Source organism: Aegilops tauschii, chromosome 6 (genome assembly GCF_002575655.3).
Source record: "Aegilops tauschii subsp. strangulata cultivar AL8/78 chromosome 6, Aet v6.0, whole genome shotgun sequence".
In the NCBI taxonomy this organism is placed as follows: domain Eukaryota; kingdom Viridiplantae; phylum Streptophyta; class Magnoliopsida; order Poales; family Poaceae; genus Aegilops; species Aegilops tauschii.
Genome location: NC_053040.3, coordinates 145,456,822 through 145,479,625, shown reverse-complemented (window position 1 = coordinate 145,479,625; position 22,804 = coordinate 145,456,822). Strand labels below are relative to the sequence as shown.

The following is a 22,804-nucleotide window of genomic DNA, read 5'->3' as shown; positions in this document are numbered from 1 at the left end:
ATGATATGAAGCAACTAAGCAAAAGAAGTCTCTGTCTCTACGTAAAACACCAAATTCCAGTCTTAGCAGTGTGTACAACTGAAGCAGTTACATGACATGTACAGCTCAGCCAGACAAACAAGAGCATCATGTAAGGCAGTGCATGGCAAAATTTGTTTGTCCAGCACTAAACAGAATTTGGATACTTAAAACAAGGCATTTCTTGCAAATAAACATCCACCACGTCGCCTCACTGTTTAAACATAGATGAAGCTGCGGTTCCTAGAGATAAACACTAAGTGACAGAATAGGTACTACGATGCTTAGCCTACATCCTTACATAGATGAAGCTGCGGGAAGCTGCGGTTCCTAGAGATAAGCACTAAGTGACAGAATAGGTACTATGATGCTTAGCCTACATCCTTGCCATAGCTGACTTGATGGCATCCAAGATTCTGGGGTAGTCGTACAACAAAGCAGATTGCTCACCTTGGCTGCCCCCAATCACCAAGTCGAAGCAACCAAATCTACCAACTAACGATGCAATTCTCTCATTAGTGAGAGATTTCAGGTTGGCAATCTGAACCAGCTTGCCTGTCTGGGTCTGATCCCACCAACCCTCAAAAATCCTCCTATTAGTTTCGCCTTCCTCAACAGACACCACTGTCCTCATGCGGATCCCAAGCCTGTGCAAAGCTACCTCTCCTCCTCCAATTCCGGTGGACAAGGACAGCACATTGACACCATTGGGAAACATGTCCCTCAGCACTGATAGGTGGTAAGCAACTGTATCAACTTGGAAGGAGTTCGCAAGAGATTTGTACCTCTCTGTCTTGACGACTCCCCTTGTGTGGTCCCTTGGGAAACCGAGCAGAGATTCCATCTCATCAGGCTCCAACTGAGCAACCTTGTTTTTCCCTACCCAGACAAGATCCCAAGTTTTGCACTCATCCACCACATGTTTCTGAACACTTGGGTTGCCTGATCTTGCAAGAGTACGCTGGATCTGGTCTGTCAACTTTGCAGTTGCCACACTTGCTTGCAAGCAGTTGAGCTGCCTTCTTGGGTCCCAAGAAGGCCACCACTTCTTATAATGAGGGAATGCATCAAATACGGTCTTTAGAGGGAAAGGGAGAAGAGCTTCTCTGTTCTCAATTGGCAAATTATGGATGTACCCACTTTCCCTTGAAGCTGCACAAAAATACTTGGAATCCACAAACTCTGGTTGAATGTCGTAGAATTTTTTTGAAATGGTCGTCCATGCACCTCTTGGAGCTCGGGCCACATTCTGAAAGTAGAAAAAAGGTGGTCCGACAGCTTGTTCAGGAAGCATTCTGGTCATTGACGGTTTTCTGTCACTGGGCAGATTAAATCCAACCATAGGATCTGGGATACGCGTTGGCTCATCATGGCTACCAGCAAAGGAGGATCCACTGCCTTGTGCATATTGCATCCTCCTTTTCTTGCTCTCTTCCATCAATCTTGCTTTCTTTCTCCCTCCAAACGAATCAAAGCATCTATCCATAACCTACCAAATGTACACGGATTTCAGTTACATCGAACTAAAAGCAGAACCGTTTCTTATTGAAATGTACATAAAAGCACAAGGTACCTGATGGTCAGATATGTTTCTGGAATTGAAATCTCCTGCAACCAGTGATGCACTAATCGAATCAACTAATACACAGAGATCAGCATCCACACCTAGGAAAATTTAAACAGAAATGTATAGCATAAGTTGCCTTCTCCGTGAAAGCATGACTGTCGAGACAAAAATTTCAGAAAGAGTATACCGCATCTCGTAATAGCAATATTTGCCTCATCTTCAGGAAAACCCATGTCTACTAATGAGTTGATCTTCTTATCTTTCTGTGACATCTCTTGTAGAAAATCCTTCAGAGTTGCAATAAAAACTGAGATTAGAAAACACTTGCTACATCTCACTGACTTATTAATGCCAACTGAGTGATTGCTGATAGAGAAATACAATTATGTACCGACATCTATAGGGCCAGAGAAATGAAGGGGACTACAGCTGATCAACGGTAAAGAAATGAACAGCACAGACCACCCAAGAAACAATAGAAAAACACTGATCAAGAGTTAAATCAATGAAATGATTTAGGAACTCAACTTCTTGTTCTCTGGTGCTGTTTGAGAATGACGTTAATACAAGAGTTACTGTTTGCATGAACAGAAACGCTCATCATTTTACACTTGAAACAACTACCTACATTAGCAAATATCGATATGAAGTATTGGTGGTGATGGACAGGAATAAACTGGAAGTACATGTTCAAGTTTGTTGTATCATATAATGGCAGTCTGTGCTGGATGCATAGCAGTGGAAGAAAGTTAGGACTGATGGAAGATAAGGCAAATGTGTGCATCTTCAGGAGAAGATGAAGATATTCGCATTCCACACTATTTCAGGTTCATCACCTTGCTAGCAATCAAGATATTTTTTTGCTGAGCAGGTATAATAGACGTCAAGCACTCCATACTCTTTCCCTACTTCTTGTTTTCAGTCATTACATATATATAGCCATGTATAGGGTTCAACCATACAATATTCTCATCACTAGTTTTATCTGCGTAACCTACACGAAAATCAGCTATCACATCATATATTACATTCTGAGATTTCTAAATTAGTGACTCTGTGTATGTATTTCTAGCATAACATTTCTACATCGAATCCCTTGCTTTCTTCGGCTCTAACATGTAGATATTGCTCTTCTTGAGGTTGGTCTTGGAGCGAAGTTTGATGCAATTAGTGCAGTATGTGATGTACTTTTCCAGTATTAAGATCACTTTGTGTAACTGAAAGTCAAAAGAAGAATCTTGAACAATGCCATTTAATTCTTGTAGATCTTATTCGTCCAAACCAGCAAGCTAGTTTCCAACCATCCTTGCATTCGATGGAAAAGTGATGAGCTGGGTTGCAGCACAAACTTTACCCAAGTGCAGGCTAGAATTATGTAGTACTCGGCATTCAAGTTTAGCTTCTATTTCTTATGAACTCTTCTCAGCTCAGTCCGATTGTACACTATATCTTGGATTACAAAGTTTAGCATCTGTAATGTGATTTGCTCATACCATCCCGATTCCACAAGTTTCAAGTCGTGTAACTAATATTCAAATGCATAAGAACTGAAGAGAAAAGGAGTGGTATCTAACAGAAATAAATTTTCTAATTCATAAAAATCACAAACAAGCAGGGCAATAATACACTCAGTTTCTACTATTTTCCAGTTTGATTGATTACTATGCGGGAGGTACTGGTCTAATGGTATTCAACCTCACTCCCTATATCACACGTACACGATAAACTTAAACAGGATGAGAATTCTATGTAAAAAACAAAGTGCTCAAACTTCACAATTCAATTCTACACCGTTGAAACACTCGGAGCAAAAAAAAAAAAAAACTCAAACAATACATAAAGAGGGTGCTCAAGGTATGCATGGCAAAGACTTCACATATAACAGCACATATATGATCAAAGAATTCTCAGCTACTGAACTAAAGATCAGGAATCATCTACCTCATCACCAGGATCATCACAGTTGGTCCCTCTACCACCAACATCGTCATCGTCGCCATCCCAATTCTCAAAATCAAGATCATCATCATCTTCTTCTTCTTCAACACCCTGAGGAGCGCAGCCAGAAGTAGAGCAGTTACCCACTGCATCATCAGCACCTAGTGCCTGCATTTCACATCACCAATCGTATAACATACAATCTTTGCCATGTAGCAAATACATCATAGAATAAAACCAAGATAAAGCACATGGACAAATACCTGATATGTGAGAATTAGCTCGAGCAATGCATCTGCATCGCTATGCCCTGAAAACAAAAGCCTCGGTTGAAACATAAGATATAAACATAAACAAGACACATGAAATGAAACTAGTTACTTTGAGTATTACCAATCTCCTTCATGCCCTTCACGACTATCTCTTTTGGGAAACCCATTGCTACATATTCCTCAATTAAAGCAGTAGACGGCGCTTCCTCGTTGGCCTGCCCATTAGAATCCTTTAGACATTTGCACAAACAAATATCACACTATAATCATAATAATAACAAGTCAGGGCTAGCTCTTGTGCTGAAGTACCAGCGTGGATGGGCCAGGAGCATCCGAGTTCCTGAAAGCCGGAGCTGATGAAGGCTCAGCCTCACCATCACTTTCCCAGTCAAACTTAACATTGTCATCACTGTCGCTATCCCGGTCCTGTCACATGAGTTAAGCACACCTCGATCAATATTGAAAGCAAACCACCAGAAAAGCAATAATAGAGAAGAAAATGACGCACAGAGAAGAATTATTCTGTCAAAAGCCCACAACAGCCACAAGATATCGCCGTTGAAATCTCTAGCGCAAATCAGTACAACTTCTACTCCCTCTGTAAACTAATGTAAGACGTTTTTGCAGTACAGTTTAGAGAACATCAAAAATGAAGAAGAAAAGACCATCTCTTTTTATCGAACAAACTCCCTCCAGCACTGTCACAACAAGACATTAAGCTAACGGGCAAAACATATACTGTACATCAGTACAATTAGAAATAATTCAATTTCCAGTTATGGGGATGCTAAATAACTGGTAAATCTAAATAGGTGATTAGATCGACCAGGTTTGCCCATTATCACCTAGAATAAGACTAACCAAACAGGCAGGGGCCAGAGTGCCAGATGAACCAAATGGATAAACAACGGTAGTTTGCACTCCAAATGAACATCTCAAATGTACTAACTGAAGTGCGAGAGAAGTAAAAAAAGTATTACTTATTATTTTATAAAAGAGTTTCGGCCTGTTAATGCTGTGTGTGACCACAAGAGTGCCAATGTGTCAAACATGAACAACATATGAAACAAATGACCACGCGGCAGCCGAAATCCCGAAAGCGAAATCAGCAGTGTCATTCAACTCTAGTGCCCAGAATGCATCAAAGAAAGATTAAAAGAACGTACGTATATCAGATCAAATGGACCCTAAAAAACGATTCAAATGAGAGTTTAGCCGGCGCTGCTGTCTCTGCTATATGAGCCGGTATTTTGACTAACGACCGCAGCATCTTATCTGGTGAGACCCTGATACCTGACCAATGTGAGAAAATGCAGACAAGGACAGAGGCTGAGAAGCTAACCAACCAATGCAACATAGATGCCTGGTCTGCCATTCGGCGGATCCGATTCTATAGGGTCTGGAACGCATCGAGTCCCCCCCCCCTCATCGAACAAACTCACCACAAAACCCCAATATGCAGAAAGTTTTTTCTCCCATCGAACAAACCACAAAACCTCCAATATGCAGAAAGTTTTTTCTCCCATCGAACATATGAAAACAGAGTCGCGCAAACATATGAAAACAGAGTCGCGCACAGACTGATACGTCAAGAATACTACTCCCTCCGTAAACTAATATAAGAGTGTTTAGATTACTAAAGTAGTGATCTAAACGCTCTTATATTAGTTTACAGAGGGAGTAATAAACATGAGAGCTTCCTCCGCATCGGGATGGAAACTTTGTGTGATTGAGCAGTAGGGAAAAACAAAGGAATCTTTCATAAGAGCTTTTGTCAGTGGAAATTTCAGCACGAATGCTGTGCAAAGGAATCGCAAAAGATTTTGCAGGAACGCAATCCTTGCATGGGAAATGCCCCTAAGAATCAAGAGATGAGTCCCCTAGTATAACTTGTAGCAAATCCGTTTAATGGATGGGGCTCTAAAATCGCCGGAAGAAGGGAGGACGGAGAGAGAGAGAGAGAGAGCCTACCGCCATTACTGATGTCAGAAGATGCCCCGCCCCTCCCCTCTATCTCCTTGCAGTGCGGAGGACAGCTCGAGGAAGAGCAGCAGCAGCAGAGGAGGCGGAGGAGGAGAGCGCGGCGGCGACGGCGACGGCGTCCGCCCCTCGCTGGCTTAGACGACAAGGAGAAGACGGGGATGCGCTGCGCTGCCGCGCGTGCCGCGGCGTGTAGTTCAGACTGGGCGTTTAGTTCGGGGCCATGGATGGGAGCGAGACTTTTATGTGTTCTGTCGATGTGCCGCTGCGCGCAGGACCGGCTACACAGTTCCTGTGCGCAGCGCACGTCTCAATGAGCAGGCAGAGGAAAAGAGAGAGGCGTGAGAAAAGCGGTGCAGCCGTCGGTGGTGATAATAATGATGGTGGACCGGTCATAATTGTCAACCAACTTGATAGCTTTGACCGGTCTTCTCATTTAAGTTAATGACTGAATAAATTAAAATTAATGTTAAAATCTAAAGCATGGTTAATGATTTTTATGCAGTTTTAATATGATCTCCATTCATAAATGTATGGTCAATGCAGAGTTGGTGAATATTGTCTAACCCGCACGCTTTACGAATTATAATTTCGTAGAAGTACTAAAAAAATTAAAAATGATTTTATTTGTAACATGCATAGTCGATGCTTGCGTATAAAAAGTTTCCCGAGTGAACAACATCCGTGATATTCTAGGCAAAAATGACAAAATCAAAGCTACATTAAAAAAATACCATTTTATGAATAGTAACATGCCAATTATATTTTCTTCACTAAAGGTATCAGGGTGTCAATGCTTCATTAAACTTCGTACTGAGTAGAGTGATCGATCAAGTTCAATACTCAAAATTTTAGAATTTTTAGAAAATCTCCTAATATATTTTTTAATTTACTATTCATGTTGGTGCTCGCGGAGCCATGTCCACCTTTATATTTTCGAATATATGACCTCGTAACAAGTAATGTAGTAACATAAATTCTAACTTAAATTAGTTGTTTATGTGTTGTAGCGAGCACATAAATATTTTGTACACAATCAATGTGATTTACTACCTGTTTGGTTCATAAGTCCTAGGATTTTTTTTAGTCCCAACTTATAAGTCCCAAGTCTCTAAAAAGTTCCTACCTGTTTGGTTCCTGGGACTTAACATGGATTAAAAGACCATATTACAACTATAAGTCCCTCCTTAAGAGTCTTATTTGATAAGTCCCAAATGCTCACTTTAAGTCCCTATAAGTCCCTCCTGTTTGGTTTAGATGGGACTTATAGAGACTTTTTTAAGTCCCTAAACCAATAAGTCCCTGGAAACAAACACCCTCTTATATATTAGGGAAGGCTTTAACTGCCAACTAAAACAATATTTATTAACTTCAAAGAAACCATTATCTTATTTGATAGGCAAATTAGATGTGTGGTAGTTGAACCGTGTTTTTCAGAAAATCGATTAAAAAAGAATCGACAAAACCGAAAATTGAGGAGGCGAGAAGAGGAGTGAGGATGGGTGGAAGAAAGAAACACAAGACAAAATCTTAGGTATTTTTTTAAGTAATTGGTATATGCCCATGGTACTAAAAAAGGCATATGGCCATGTGTTGCCATTGGAGTCAAATATTTTTTAAACAACTAGAACAATGCCCGTGCGTTACAATCGAGTATAAATCTTCTAGTACGCCGGCTTGTGATTTACCTGTCTATAATAAATACGGTTGTGTAAATAAATGATCATCAAATTCTGCCTATGAAGTACCTTATTTTGATCCAAAGTTAGGTAAGTAAATTAAAGTGGAACTAGTTCATAAGGTAAGTAAATTAAGTTGAAGGTTGGACGAAGATGTGGTGGGAAGAAAGGTGAAATGGGAACCTTACGTTCCTTTTAGATAAGACAACCATATGGAACAAATCTTAATGCAAAATAAATAAACAAAATAAAATCATGTTTTGGTTATACAATGCGTACATTTTTAGATATGTGCGCGTGATTGATCTTCTTTATTGGGCTACCCAAGATAAGATACTGATTCACATTTATTTATCTATGGACCGAGAATTTATTTGTATTTATTTAGTTACCAAATATGTCTAACCACTATGACGTTTTACCATAAGAAACAATATATTTATGAACCATGAATTTAATGCTATACACCGTACATTGATCTAGTTTATCGGGTTACCAAAGGTTGGTTCGGTGAAACCTAGGAGGGAATAGAAAACTAGAAAAAATCAGTGGCTGCTGGGAGATTGGACGAAGGGGTGGTGAGGAGAAAAATGAAAGATGGAACTTTAGGGCATCTCTAATGCGGACCCTCAAACCGCCTTACATACGTCCCGATCGCACGGTCCGGACGTATTTTGCCTTCCAACTCGGTCCTGTATCCGTCCGCTGGTTGGTCCGGACACCCTTTTCCCCGCAAATCGGAGGGGGGGGGGTTGCGGGCGTCCGAACCACTGTCACGCATGCGTCTGACAACCATGGCCCACGCAAAACCCACTCCTTCGCCCCTGCCCTTTCCCGCCCGAAGCGGTTGCCCGCCTTAATGCCGTTCTAGAGTGGTAGCTCCGCATTGACGCCGACTCAGAACGAACGTGATCTCTCACTAATGCTAGCATTGAAGCGGCTCGTGGCCGAGAGGGTCGTCCGCGCCGCGTTCTCGGTGTCCACTCGTATTCAATGTCGGAGAGGTGTTACTGGATGGGACGGGACAAATATCTACTTCATTCAAACAGGATGCCCGTTCGCCTGTCTGCCGCCATTGAACAGGCACGGCCGAGAAACCAACTACAGTGCTCGCGCGTGATAACCCACAAGTATAGGGGATTGCAATGGTTTTCGAGGGTAGAGTATTCAACCTAGATTTATTGATTCGACACCAGGGGAGCCAAAGAATATTTGCAAGTATTAGCAGTTGAGTTGTCAATTCAACCACACCTGGAGAACTAAATATCTCCAGTAGAGTGATCAATATCACAATAATATGATAGTTTGATAGCAGTGGTAATAATAGCAATAGTAACAGTAGCAGTAGTTTTGTAGCAATTGTGACAGCAACATCAACAATAGTAACTTAGCAAAGATCAATATGTGAAAAGCTCGTAGGCATTGGATCGGTGATGGATAATTATGTTGGATAACATTCATCATGTAACACTTATAACCTAGGGCGACACAGAACTAACTTCAATTCATCAATGTAATGTAGGCATGTATTCCGTAGATAGTCATACGTGCTTGCAATAAGAACTTTCATGACATCTTTTCTTTTGTCCTACCCTCCCATGGCAGCGGGGTCCATAAGGAAACTAAGGGATATTAAGGCCTCCTTTTAATAGAGAACCGGAACAAAGCATTAACCACATAATAAATACATGAACTCCTCAAATTATGGTAATTACCGGAAAGAATCCCAATTATTGTCACTTTGGGGTATGCGGATCATAACATGTAATAGGTGCATATAACTTGCAAGATAGGATAAAAAACACAAATATATTCGTGAAAACATAAAAGGTTCAAATATGAAATCATGGCATCGGGCCCTAGTGACAAGCATTAAGCATAGCAAAGTCATAGCAACATCAATCTCAGAATATAGTGGATACTAGGGATCAAGCCCTAACAAAACTAACTCGATTACATGTTAAATCTCATCCAACCCATCACCGTCCAGCAAGCCTATGAAGGAACTACTCACTCCCAGCGGTGAGCATCATGAAATTTGGGATGAAGAAAGGTTGATCATGACGACGACGTCGAATCCCCCTCCCCGGAGCCCAGAACGGACTCCAGATCAGCCCTCCCGGTGAAGAATAGGAGGTGGCGGTGGCTCTATATCGTAAAACGCGATGATTCCTTCTCCTTGATTTTTTTCTTAGCGAATATGTACGTATGGAGTTGGAGTTAGGGTTGCGGGAGTTGCCAGGGGCTCACAAGCCTACCAGGCGCTCCCTTGGGGGGGGGGGGGCGCCCCTGGGCTCGTGGCGCGTTGGTGGCCCCCTTCTAGTAATTTCCTTCGCCAATATTTTTTATATATTCTGAAATAATTCTCCATAAATTTTCAGCTCAATCCAAGAACTTTTATTTCTGCACAAAAACAACACCATGGCAATTCTGCTGAAAACAACGTCAATCCGGGTTAGTTCCATTCAAATCATGCAAATTAGAGTCCAAATCAAGAGTAGAAGTGTTTGGAAAAGTACATATGTTTGGACATATCAACTCCCCCAAGCTTAACTCATTGCTTGTCCTCAAGCAATTCAGTTGACAAACTCAAAGTGATAAAGAAAAACTTTTACAAACTATTTTTGTTCTTGTTATTGTAAATATGCTTAACTAATGTTAAAGTTTTCAGCAAGGATTATGTGTTGGGGAACATAGCAATAATTCAAAATTTTCCTACGTGTCACCAAGATCAATCTAGGAGATGCTAGCAACGAGAGAGAGGGAGTGCATCTTCATACCCTTGAAGATCGCTAAGCGGAAGCATTACAAGAACGCGGTTGATGGATTCATACTCGCGGCGATTCAAATCGCGGAAGATCCGATCTAGCTCCGAACGAACGGCGCCTTCGCGTTCAACACACGTACAGCCCGGGGACGTCTCCTCCTTCTTGATCCAGCAAGGGGAGAGGAGAAGTTGAGGGAGAACTCCAGCAGCACGACGACGTGGTGGCGATGGAGCTCGTGGTTCTTCGGCAGAGCTTCGCTAAGCACTACGGAGGAGGAGGAGGAGTTGGAGGAGGAGAGGGCTGCGCCAGGGGAAGGGTCACGGCTGCCCTCCTACCCCCTCACTATATATAGGGGAAGGGGGGAGAAGGAGGCGCCCTAGGGTTTCCCCTAGGGGGGCAGCGGCTAAGGCAGATTGGATCTCCCTAGGGAAACCCTAGGGAGACTTGCCCCCCCAAGCCAAGCAGGTGGAGGCTTGCCTCCCAAGCCAGGGGGAGGCGCCCCACCTCTCCAAGTTACGTGAGATGGGGTGGGAGGGGCGCACAACCCCTTAGTGGGCTTATGTGCCCCCTCCCCTTGGCCCATAAGGCCCCCCAACGCTTGCCGGGGCCTCCGAAACTCCTTTCGGTCACGCTGGTCGTCACCCGGTACTCCCAGAACAATTCCGGACTCCAATACCCTTTGTCCAATATATCGATCTTCATCTCTGGACCATTCCGGAGTTCCTCGTCACGTCCGGGATCTCATCCGGGACTCCAAACTACCTTCGGTAACCACATACTATTTCCCATAACAACTCTAGCGTCACCGAACCTTAAGTGTGTAGACCCTACGGGTTCGGGAACCATGCAGACATGACGGAGATCTCTCTCCGGCCAATAACCAATAGCGGGATCTGGATACCCATCTTGGCTCCCACATGTTCCATGATGATCCCATCGGATGAACCACGATGTCGGGGATTCAATCAATCCCGTATACAATTCCCTTTGTCCATCGGTATGTTACTTGCCCGAGATTCGATCGTCGGTATCCCTATACCTAGTTCAATCTCGTTACCGGCAAGTCTCTTTACTCATTCCGTAACACATAATCCCGTGGCTAACTCATTAGTCACACTGAGCTCATTATGATTATGCATTACCGAGTGGGCCCAAAGATACCTCTCCGTCACACGGATTGACAAATCCCAGTCTCGATTCGTGCCAACCCAACAGACACTTTTGGAGATACCTGTAGTGCACCTTTATAGTCACCCAATTACGTTGTGACGTTTTATACACCCAAAGCATTCCTACGGTATCCGGGAGTTGCATAATCTCATGGTCTAAGGAAACGATACTTGACATTAGAAAAGCTCTAGCAAACGAACTACGCGATCTTGTGCTATGCTTAGGATTGGGTCTTGTCCATCACATCATTCTCCTAATGATGTGATCCCGTTATCAACGACATCCAATGTCCATGGTCAGGAAACCACAACCATCTATTGATCAACGAACTAGTCAACTAGAGGCTCACTAGGGACATGTTGTGGTCTATGTATTCACACATGTATTACGGTTTCCGGTTAATACAATTATAGCATGAACAATAGACAATTATCATGAACAAGGAAATATAATAATAACTACTTTATTATTGCCTCTAGGGCATATTTCCAACAGTCTCCCACTTGCACTAGAGTCAATAATCTAGTTCACATCGCTATGTGATTAACACTCATAGTTCACATCGCCATGTGACTAGCACCCAAAGAGTTTACTAGAGTCAATAATCTAGTTCACATCGCCATGTGATTAACACTCAATGAGTTCTAGGGTTTGATCATGTTATGCTTGTGAGAGAGGTTTTAGTCAACGGGTCTGCAAAGATTCGTGTGTACTTCGCAACTCTCTGTGTCATATTGTAGATGTTGCTACCATGCTCCACTTGGAGCTATTCCAAATGGTTGCTCCACTATACGTATCCGGTTTGCTACTCAGAGTCATCTGGATAGGTGTTAAAGCTTGCATCGACGTAACCCTTTACGCCGAACTCTTTATCACCTCCATAACCGAGAAACATTTCCTTATTCCTAAGGAAAATTTTGACCGCTGTCCAATGATCCACTCCTGGATCACTCTTGTACCCCTTGCCAGATACGTGGCAAGGCACATCGCGGTACACAACATGACATATCGTATAGAGCCTATGGCTAAGGCATAGGGGACAACTTTCGTCCTTTCTCTTTCTTCTGCCATGGTCGAGCTTCAAGTCTTAACTTCACACCTTACAACTCAGGCAAGAACTCCTTCTTTGACTGATCCATCTTGAACTCCTTCAAGATCATGTCTAGGTATGTGCTCTGTGAAAGTCTTATCAGGCGTCTTGATCTATCCCTATAGATCTTGATACCCAACATGTAAGCAGTTTTATACAGGTCTTCCTTTGAATAACTCCATTCAAACAACCCTTTATGCTTTCCATAAATTCTGCATCATTTCCGATCAATAATATGTCATCCACATATACTTATCAAAATGGTGTAGTGCTCCCACTCACCTTTTTGCAAATACAAGTTTCTTGCAAACTTTGTATAAACCCAAATGCTTTGATCACCTCATCAAAGCGTATGTTCCAATTCCGAGATGTTTGCTCCAGTCCATAGATGGAGCGCTGGAGCTTGCATACCTTGTCAGCATTCTTAGGATCGACAAAGCCTTCCGGCTTCATCATATACAATTCTTCCTTAAGGAAACCATTAAGGAATGCCGTTTTGACATCCATTTGCCATATCTCATAATCGTAGAATGCGGCAATTGCTAACATGATTTAGACGGACTTCAGCTTCGCTACGGGTGAGAAGGTCTCATCGTAGTCAACCCCTTGAACTCGTCGATAACCCTTAGCGACAAGCCGAGCCTTATAGATGGTCACATTACCATCCGCGTCAGTCTTCTTCTTAAAGATCCATTTATTCTCCATGGCTTGCTGATCATCGGGCAAGTCCACCAAAGTCCATACTTTGTTCTCATACATGGATCCTATCTCGGATTTCATGGCTTCCAGCCATTTGTTGGAATCCGGGCCCACCGTCGCTTCTTCATAGCTCATAGGTTCATCGTTGTCCAACAACATGACCTTTAAGACAGGGTTACCACTCAGAAGTTGTACACACCCTTGTCGATCTACGAGGTTCGATAGTAACTTGATCTGAAGCTCCATGATCATAATCATTAGCTTTCTCTTCAACCGAGGTAGGTGCCATAGAAGCATCTTTCTGTGCTGCGCTACTCTCTGGTTGAAGTAAAGGTTCAACAACCTCATCAAGTTCTATATTCCTCCCACTCAATTCTTTCGAGAGAAACTCTTTCTCAAGAAAGGACCTGTTCTTAGCGACAAACACTTTGCCCTCAGATCTGAGATAGAAGGTATACCCAATCGTCTTGTTTGGGTATTCTATGAAGACACAATTTTCCGCTTTGGGTTCGAGCTTTTCTGCCCAAAGCCTATCGACATAAGCATCGTAGCCCCAAACCTTAAGAAACAACAACTTAAGTTTCTTGCCAAACCATTGTTCATACGGTGTCGTCTCCACGTGTCGGCGTTCTGGGAACAGGGGTCCCCAGACTTGCCTGCCTGCGGCCCACAGCGTGGCCAACCCAGCAGGCCGTACGACCCATCTTCATCAACAAGGCATCCAAGACCCTCGCGAGGGTCCAAGCCTCGCGAGGCGGACGACGCAAGACCTCCTCTGGAGTAGCCTAACTAGGCAGGCTCGCGAGGAGCGGAGATATCAAGGCGGGGCAAAACCTCACGAGGCTCTCGTGACGTGAGCCATGACGAACGGCACCAGGCGGGCGCCAGCGCGCGCAGCGTCCTTATTTCCTCTTTGGTGCTAAGGAGGCCAGCGCAGGCGAAGAGTACCGAGGCATCAGGCAAAGGTTGCTATATTGGTGCAACAAGACCAAGACCAGGAGGACGGCAAGACGGAGGTCATCGTGGAGCCCAAGACGGCGTCACCACCAGAGCTTTTCACAGGCAAAGACCGCTTTTGTCAGGATAGCTTGTACTAGCTGTCCCCCTTCAAATTTGCCCGCCGTTGTTGGCTCCCTTCCCGCTCGATATTTGGGAAGAGGACCAGGGCCTATATAAGTAGAGCTAGCCACCATAGTAGAGGCATCTCATCTTAGCTTGATCCAACCCGATCGAGAGCCTAGCCACAAGAACACCTCAACCTCAGGAGGCTGTTCTTCCCTTGTACTGTTCATCATCAACCCAAGAGGCAATCCACCACCACCACACTGGAGTAGGGTATTACATCACAATGGTGGCCCGAACCAGTATAAACCTCGTGTCTCTCTGTGTTGCGAGTTCGTCGAGTTCGTCCGCGAGATCTTTGCGAGCTAGGGCGTAGATCGGTAGGAGGGAAAGACTTCGCGCGCACCCCAGTGTTCGAACCTCAAGGGTTTGCCGGAACCCCACATCCGACACCACGGACTTAGATGGTGCCCTATTTAAAGTGAATGTAATTGTCTCTAATGCATAACCCCAAAATGATAGCGCGATCGGTAAGAGACATCATAGATCACACCATATCCAATAGGGTGCGATTATGACGTTCGGACACACCATTACGCTATGGTGTTTCAGGTGGCGTCAATTGTGAAACGATTCCACTTTGTCTTTAGTGATTGCCAAACTCATAACTCAGATACTCTCCCCTAGATCAGATCGTAGGAACTTGATCTTCTTGTTATGATGATTCTCAACTTCACTCTGAAATTGCTTGAACTTTTCAAACGTTTCACCTATGCTTCATTAAGTAAATATACCCATATCTACTCAATTCATCGGTGAAGGTGAGAAAATAACGATATCCACCGCACGCGTCAACACTCATCGGACCGCACACATCAGCACGTATGATTTCCAACAAGTCACTTGCCCGTTGCATTGTTACAAAGAAAACGGGGTTTTAGTCATCTTGCCAATGAGGCATGGTTCGCATGTGTCAAGTGATTCAAAATCAAGTGACTTCAAAAGTCCATCGGCATGGAGGTTCTTCATACACCTTACACCAATATGACCTAAGCGGCAGTGTCATAAGAAAGTGGTACTATCATTATCAACTCTACATCTTTTGGCATCAATGTTATGAACATGTGTATCACTACGACCGAGATTCAATAAACCATTTACATTGGGTGCATGACCATAGAAGGTATTATTCATGTAAACAGAATAACCATTATTCTCTGACTTAAATGAATAACCGTATTGCAATAAACATGATCTAATCATGTTCATGCTCAATGTAGACACCAATGCAAACAACATTTATCTGGGTTCAACACTAATCCCGAAGGTAGAGGGAGCGTGCGATGGTGATCATATTATCCTTGGAAACACTTCCAACACATATCGTCACCTCGCCCTTAGCTAGTCTCCGTTTATTCCGTATCTTTTGTTTCGAGTTACCAATCTTAGCAACTGAACCGGTATCTAATACCCAGGTGCTACTAGGAGTACTAGTAAGGTACACATCAATAACACATATATCAAATATACTTTTGTTGAAGTTGCCAGCCTTCTTATCTACCAAGTATTTGAGGCAGTTCCGCTACCAGTGACCGTTCCCCTAATAGAAGCACTTCGTCTCGGGTTTTGGGTTCATGGGTTCCTTCACTGGAGCGGCAACTGGCTTGCCATTCATGAAGTTTCCCTTCTAGTCCTTGCCCTTCTTGAAACCAGTGGTCTTGTTAACCATCAACACTTGATGCTCCTTCTTGATTTCTACCTTCACGGCCTTAAGCTCTATGAACAGCTCCGGGATCATCTTCCCTTGCATGTTATAGTTCATCACGAAGCTTTAGTAGCTTGGTGATAGTGACTGGAGAACTCTGTCAATCACTCCCTTACCTGGAAGATTAACTCCCACTCGATTCAAGCAATTGAAGCACCCAGACATTCTGAGCACATGCTCACTGGTTGAGCTATTCTCCTCCATCTTGTAGGCAAAGATCTTGTCAGAGGTCTCAAACCTCTCAACACGGGCATGAGCCTGAAATACCAATTTCAGCTCTTGGAACATCTCATATGTTCCATGGCGTTCAAAAACGCCTTTGGAGCCCTGATTCTAAGCCGTAAAGCATGGCGCACTAAACTATCAAGTAGTCATCAGAACGTGTCTGCCAGATGTTCACAACATCCACAGACGACGCTAGAGGGGTTGGCACACCGAGCGGTGCATCAAGGACAGAAGCCTTCTGTGTAGCAGTGAGGACAATCCTCAGACTACGGCCCTAGTCTGCATAGTTGCTCACAATATCTTTCAACTTAGTCTTTCTCTAGGAAAGTATTAAAACAGGGAGCTAAAGCGCGAGCTATTGATCTACAACATAATTTGCAAAGATAATTTAGACTATGTTCATGATAAAGAGTTCAACTAATCAAATTATTTAATGAACTCCCACTTAGATAAACATCCCTCTAGTCATCTAAGTGATACATGATCCGAATCGACTAGGCCGTGTCCGATCATCACGTGAGACAGACTAGTCATCAACGGTGAACATCTCCATGTTGATCGCATCTAGTATACGACTCATGTTCGACCTTTCGGTCTCTCGTGTTCCGAGGCCATGTCTGTACATGCTAGGCTCGTCAAGTCAACCTAAGTGTTTCGCATGTGTAAATCTGGCTTACACCCGTTGTATGCGAACATTAGAATCTATCACACTTGATCATCACGTGGTGCTTCGAAACAACGAACCTTCGCAACAGTGCACAGTTAGGGGGGGACACATTTCTTGAAATTTTAGTGAGGGATCATCTTATTTATGCTACCGTCGTTCTAAGCAAATACGATGTAAACATGACAAACATCACATGCAAATCATAAAGTGACATGATATGGCCAATATCATCTTGCTCCTGTGATCTCCATCTTTGAGGCGCGACATGATCACCTTCATCACCGGCATGACACCATGATCTCCATCATCGTGTCTTCATGAAGTTGTCTCGCCAACTATTACTTCTACTACTATGGATAACGGTTAGCAATAAAGTAAAGTAATTACATGGCATTTTCATTGACACGCAGGTCATACAATAAATTAAGACAACTCCTATGGCTCCTGCCGGTTGTCATACTCATCGACATGCAAGTCGTGATTCCTATTACAAGAACATGATCAATCTCATACATCACATATATCATTCATCACATCCTTTTGGCCATATCACACACATAGCATACCCCGCAAAAACAAGTTAGACGTCCTCTAATTGTTGTTGCATGTTTTACGTGGCTGCTAAGGGTTTCTAGCAAGAACGTTTATTACCTACGCAAAAGCCACAACGGTGATATGCCAATTGCTATTTACCCTTCATAAGGACCCTCTTCATCGAATCTGATCTGACTAAAGTGGAAGAGACAGACACCCGCTAGCCACCGTATGCATCAAGTGCATGTCGGTCGGTGGAACCAGTCTCACCTAAGCGTACGTGTAAGGTCGGTCCGGGCCGCTTCTGTTGGGGATCGTAGCAGAATTTTAAAATTTCCTACACATCACCAAGATCCATCTATGGAGTATACTAGCAACGAGGGGAAAGGAGTGCATCTACATACCCTTGTAGATCACGAGCGGAAGCGTTCCAATGAACGGGGTTGATGGAGTCGTACTCGCCGTGATCCAAATCACCGATGACCGAGTGCCGAACGGACGGCACCTCCGCGTTCAACACACGTACGGAGCAGCGACGTCTCCTCCTTCTTGATCCAGCAAGGGGGAAGGAGAGGTTGATGGAGATCCAGCAGCACGACGGCGTGGTGGTGGATGTAGCGGGATCTCGGCAGGGCTTCGCCAAGCTTCTTCGAGAGGGAGAGGTGTTGCAGGGGAGGAGGGAGGCGCCAAGGGCTGTATTCTTGCTGCCCTCCCTCCCCCTTTATATAGGCCCCCTGGGAGGGGGGGGGGGGGGGCGCCGGCCAAGAACCCATCTATGGGGGGGGGGCGGCGGCCAAGGGGGGGAAACTTCCCCCCCAAGTCAAGTGGGGCGCCCCCCCACCCTAGGGTTTCCAACCCTAGGCGCAGGGGGAGGCCCATGGGGGGCGCCCCAGCCCACTAAGGGCTGGTTCCCTTCCCACTTCAGCCCATGGGGCCCTCCGGGATAGGTAGCCCCACCCGGTGGACCCCCGGGACCCTTCCGGTGGTCCCGGTACAATACCGGTGACCCCCGAAACTTTCCTGGTGGCCGAAACTTGACTTCCTATATATAATTCTTCACCTCCGGACCATTCCGGAACTCCTCGTGACATCTGGGATCTCATCCAGGACTCCGAACAACTTTCGGGTTTCCGCATACTAATATCTCTACAACCCTAGCGTCACCGAACCTTAAGTGTGTAGACCCTACGGGTTCGGGAGACATGCAGACATGACCGAGACGCCTCTCCGGTCAATAACCAACAGCGGGATCTGGATACCCATGTTGGCTCCTACATGTTCCACGATGATCTCATCGGATGAACCACGATGTCGAGGATTCAATCAATCCCGTATACAATTCCCTTTGTCAAACGGTATGTTACTTGCCCGAGATTCGATCGTCGGTATCCCAATACCTTGTTCAATCTCGTTACCGGCAAGTCTCTTTACTCGTACCGCAATGCATGATCCCGTGACTAACTCCTTAGTCACATTGAGCTCATTATGATGATGCATTACCGAGTGGGCCCAGAGATACCTCTCCGTCATACGGAGTGACAAATCCCAGTCTCGATTCGTGCCAACCCAACAGACACTTTCGGAGATACCCGTAGTGTACCTTTATAGTCACCCAGTTACGTTGTGACGTTTGGCACACCCAAAGTACTCCTACGGTATCCGGGAGTTGCACGATCTCATGGTCTAAGGAAATGATACTTGACATTGGAAAAGCTCTAGCAAACGAACTACACGATCTTTGAGCTATGCTTAAGATTGGGTCTTGTCCATCACATCATTCTCCTAATGATGTGATCCCGTTATCAATGACATCCAATGTCCATAGTCAGGAAACCATGACTATCTGTTGATCAACGAGCTAGTCAACTAGAGGCTTACTAGGGACACGTTGTGGTCTATGTATTCACACATGTATTACGATTTCCGGATAACACAATTATAGCATGAACAATAGACAATTATCATGAACAAAGAAATATAATAATAACCATTTATTATTGCCTCTAGGGCATATTTCCAACAGTCTCCCACTTGCACTAGAGTCAATAATCTAGTTACATTGTGATGAATCGAACACCCATTGCGTCCTGGTGTTGATCATGTTTTGCTCTAGGGAGAGGTTTAGTCAACGGATCTGCTACATTCAGGTCCGTATGTACTTTACAAATATCTATGTCTCCATTTTGAACACTTTCACGAATGGAGTTGAAGCGACGCTTGATATGCCTGGTCTTCCTGTGAAACCTGGGCTCCTTCGCAAGGGCAATAGCTCCAGTGTTGTCACAGAAGAGAGTCATCGGGCCCGACGCATTGGGAATCACCCCTAGGTCGGTAATGAACTCCTTCATCCAGACTGCTTCCTGTGCTGCCTCCGAGGCTGCCATGTACTCCGCTTCACATGTAGATCCCGCCACGACGCTTTGCTTGCAACTGCACCAGCTTACTGCTCCTCCATTCAAAATATACACGTATCCAGTTTGTGACTTCGAGTCATCCAGATCTGTGTCAAAGCTAGCGTCGACGTAACCCTTTACGACAAGCTCTTCGTCACCTCCATAAACGAGAAACATATCCTTAGTCCTCTTCAGGTACTTAGGATATTCTTGACCGCTGTCCAGTGTTCCATGCCGGGATTACTTTGGTACCTTCCTACCAAACTTACGGCAAGGTTTACATCAGGTTTGGTACACAGCATGGCATACATAATAGACCCTATGGCCGAGGCATAGGGGATGACACTCATCTTTTCTCTATCTTCTGCCGTGGTCGGGCATTGAGCCGTGCTCAATTGCACACCTTGCAATACAGGCAAGAACCCCTTCTTGGACTGATCCATATTGAACTTCTTCAATATCTTGTCAAGGTACGTACTCTGTGAAAGACCAATGAGGCGTCTTGATCTATCTCTATAGATCTTGATGCCTAATATATAAGCAGCTTCTCCAAGGTCCTTCATTGAAAAACACTTATTCAAATAGGCCTTTATACTTTCCAAGAATTCTATATCATTTCCCATCAATAGTATGTCATCCACATACAATAAGAGAAATGCTACAGAGCTCCCACTCACTTTCTTGTAAACACAGGCTTCTCCATAAGTCTGTGTAAACCCAAACGCTTTGATCATCTCATCAAAACGAATGTTCCAACTCCGAGATGCTTGCACCAGCCCATAGATGGAGCGCTGGAGCTTGCATACCTTGTTAGCATTCTTAGGATCGACAAAACCTTCCGGCTGCATCATATACAATTCTTCCTTAAGAAAGCCGTTAAGGAATGCCGTTTTGACGTCCATCTGCCATATCTCATAATCATAGTATGCGGCAATTGCTAACATGATTTGGACGGACTTCAGCTTCGCTACGGGTGAGAAAGTCTCATCGTAGTCAACCCCTTGAACTTGTCGATAACCCTTAGCGACAAGTCGAGCCTTATAGATGGTCACGTTACCATCCGAGTCTGTCTTCTTCTTAAAGATCCATTTATTTTCTATGGCTCGCCGATCATTGGGCAAGTCAGTCAAAGTCCATACTTCGTTTTCATACATGGATCCTATCTCGGATTTCATGGCTTCTAGCCATTTTTCGGAATCCGGGCCCGCCATCGCTTCTTCATAGTTCGAAGGTTCACCGTTGTCTAACAACATGATTTCCAGGACAGGGTTGCCGTACCACTCTGGTGCGGAACGTGTCCTTGTGGACCTACGAAGTTCAGTAGTAACTTGATCCGAAGCTTCATGATCATGATCATTAACTTCCTCCCCAGTCGGTGTAGGCACCACAGGAACATCTTCCCGTGCTGCGCTACTTTGATGTTCGGAAGGGGTGACTATCACCTCATCAAGTTCCACTTTCCTCCCACTTAATTCTTTCGAGAGAAACTCTTTCTCCAGAAAGGACCCGTTCTTGGCAACAAAGATCTTGCCTTCGGATCTGAGGTAGAAGGTATACCCAATGGTTTCCTTAGGGTATCCTATGAAGACGCATTTTTCCGACTTGAGTTCGAGCTTTTCAGGTTGAAGTTTCTTGACATAAGCATCGCATCCCCAAACTTTTAGAAACGACAGCTTAGGTTTCTTCCCAAACCATAATTCATACGGTGTCGTCTCAACGGATTTCGACGGAGCCCTATTTAAAGTGAATGCGGCAGTCTCTAAAGCATAGCCCCAAAATGAGAGCGGTAAATCGGTAAGAGACATCATAGATCGCACCATATCCAATAGAGTGGGATTACGATGTTCGGACAGACCGTTTCGCTGAGGTGTTCCAGGCGGCGTGAGTTGTGAAACGATTCCACATTTCCTTAAGTGTGTACCAAATTCGTGAATTAAATATTCTCCACCACGATCTGATCGTAAGAATTTTATTTTCCTGTCACATTGATTCTCAACCTCACTCTGAAATTCCTTGAACTTTTCAAAGGTTTCAGACTTGTGTTTCATTAGGTAGACATACCCATATCTACTTAAGTCATCAGTGAGAGTGAGAACATAACGATATCCTCCGCGAGCCTCAACACTCATTGGACCGCATACATCGGTATGTATGATTTCCAATAAGTTGGTTGCTCGCTCCATTGTTTCGGAGAACGGAGTCTTGGTCATCTTACCCATGAGGCATGGTTCGCACGTGTCAAATGATTCGTAATCAAGAGACTCCAAAAGTCCATCTGCATGGAGCTTCTTCATGCGCTTGACACCAATGTGACCAAGGCGGCAGTGCCACAAGTATGTGGGACTATCGTTATCAACTTTACATCTTTTGGTATTCACACTATGAATATGTGTAACATCACGTTCGAGATTCATCAAGAATAAACCATTAACCAGCGGGGCATGACCATAAACATATCTCTCATATAAATAGAACAACCATTATTCTTGGATTTAAATGAGTAGCCATCTCGAATTAAACGAGATCCAGATACAATGTTCATGCTCAAAGCTGGCACTAAATAACAATTATTGAGGTTTAAAACTAATCCCGTAGGTAAATGCAGAGGCAGCGTGCCGACGGCGATCACATCGACCTTGGAACGATTCCCGACGCGCATCGTCACCTCATCCTTTGCCAGTCTCCGCTTATTCCGCAGTTCCTGTTTTGAGTTACAAATATGAGCAACCGCACTGGTATCAAATACCCAGGAGCTACTACGAGTACTGGTAAGGTACACATCAATTACATGTATATCACATATACCTATGGTGTTGCCGGCCTTCTTGTCCGCTAAGTATTTGGGGCAGTTCCGCTTCCAGTGACCACTTCCCTTGCAATAAAAGCACTCAGTCTCAGGCTTGGGTCCATTCTTTGACTTCTTCCCGGCAACTGGCTTACCGGGCGCGACAACTCCCTTGCCGTCCTTCTTGAAGTT

At 44.3% G+C, this 22,804-nt stretch overlaps 1 protein-coding gene across 1 annotated transcript; it reads right to left on the bottom strand.

The window, feature by feature from the left end:
* Positions 1-15: 15 nt before the first annotated feature.
* LOC109748286 (DNA (cytosine-5)-methyltransferase DRM2) lies at positions 16-6,094 on the bottom strand. The gene is made up of 8 exons (XM_020307323.4): positions 5,767-6,094; positions 4,105-4,221; positions 3,917-4,010; positions 3,787-3,833; positions 3,527-3,691; positions 1,773-1,872; positions 1,592-1,683; positions 16-1,507 (listed from the first exon to the last, which is right to left on the bottom strand). The coding sequence occupies exons 1-8, from the start codon at positions 5,770-5,772 to the stop codon at positions 395-397; spliced, it is 1,734 nt and encodes a 577-aa protein (XP_020162912.1). The 5' UTR covers positions 5,773-6,094; the 3' UTR covers positions 16-394.
* Positions 6,095-22,804: the final 16,710 nt, after the last annotated feature.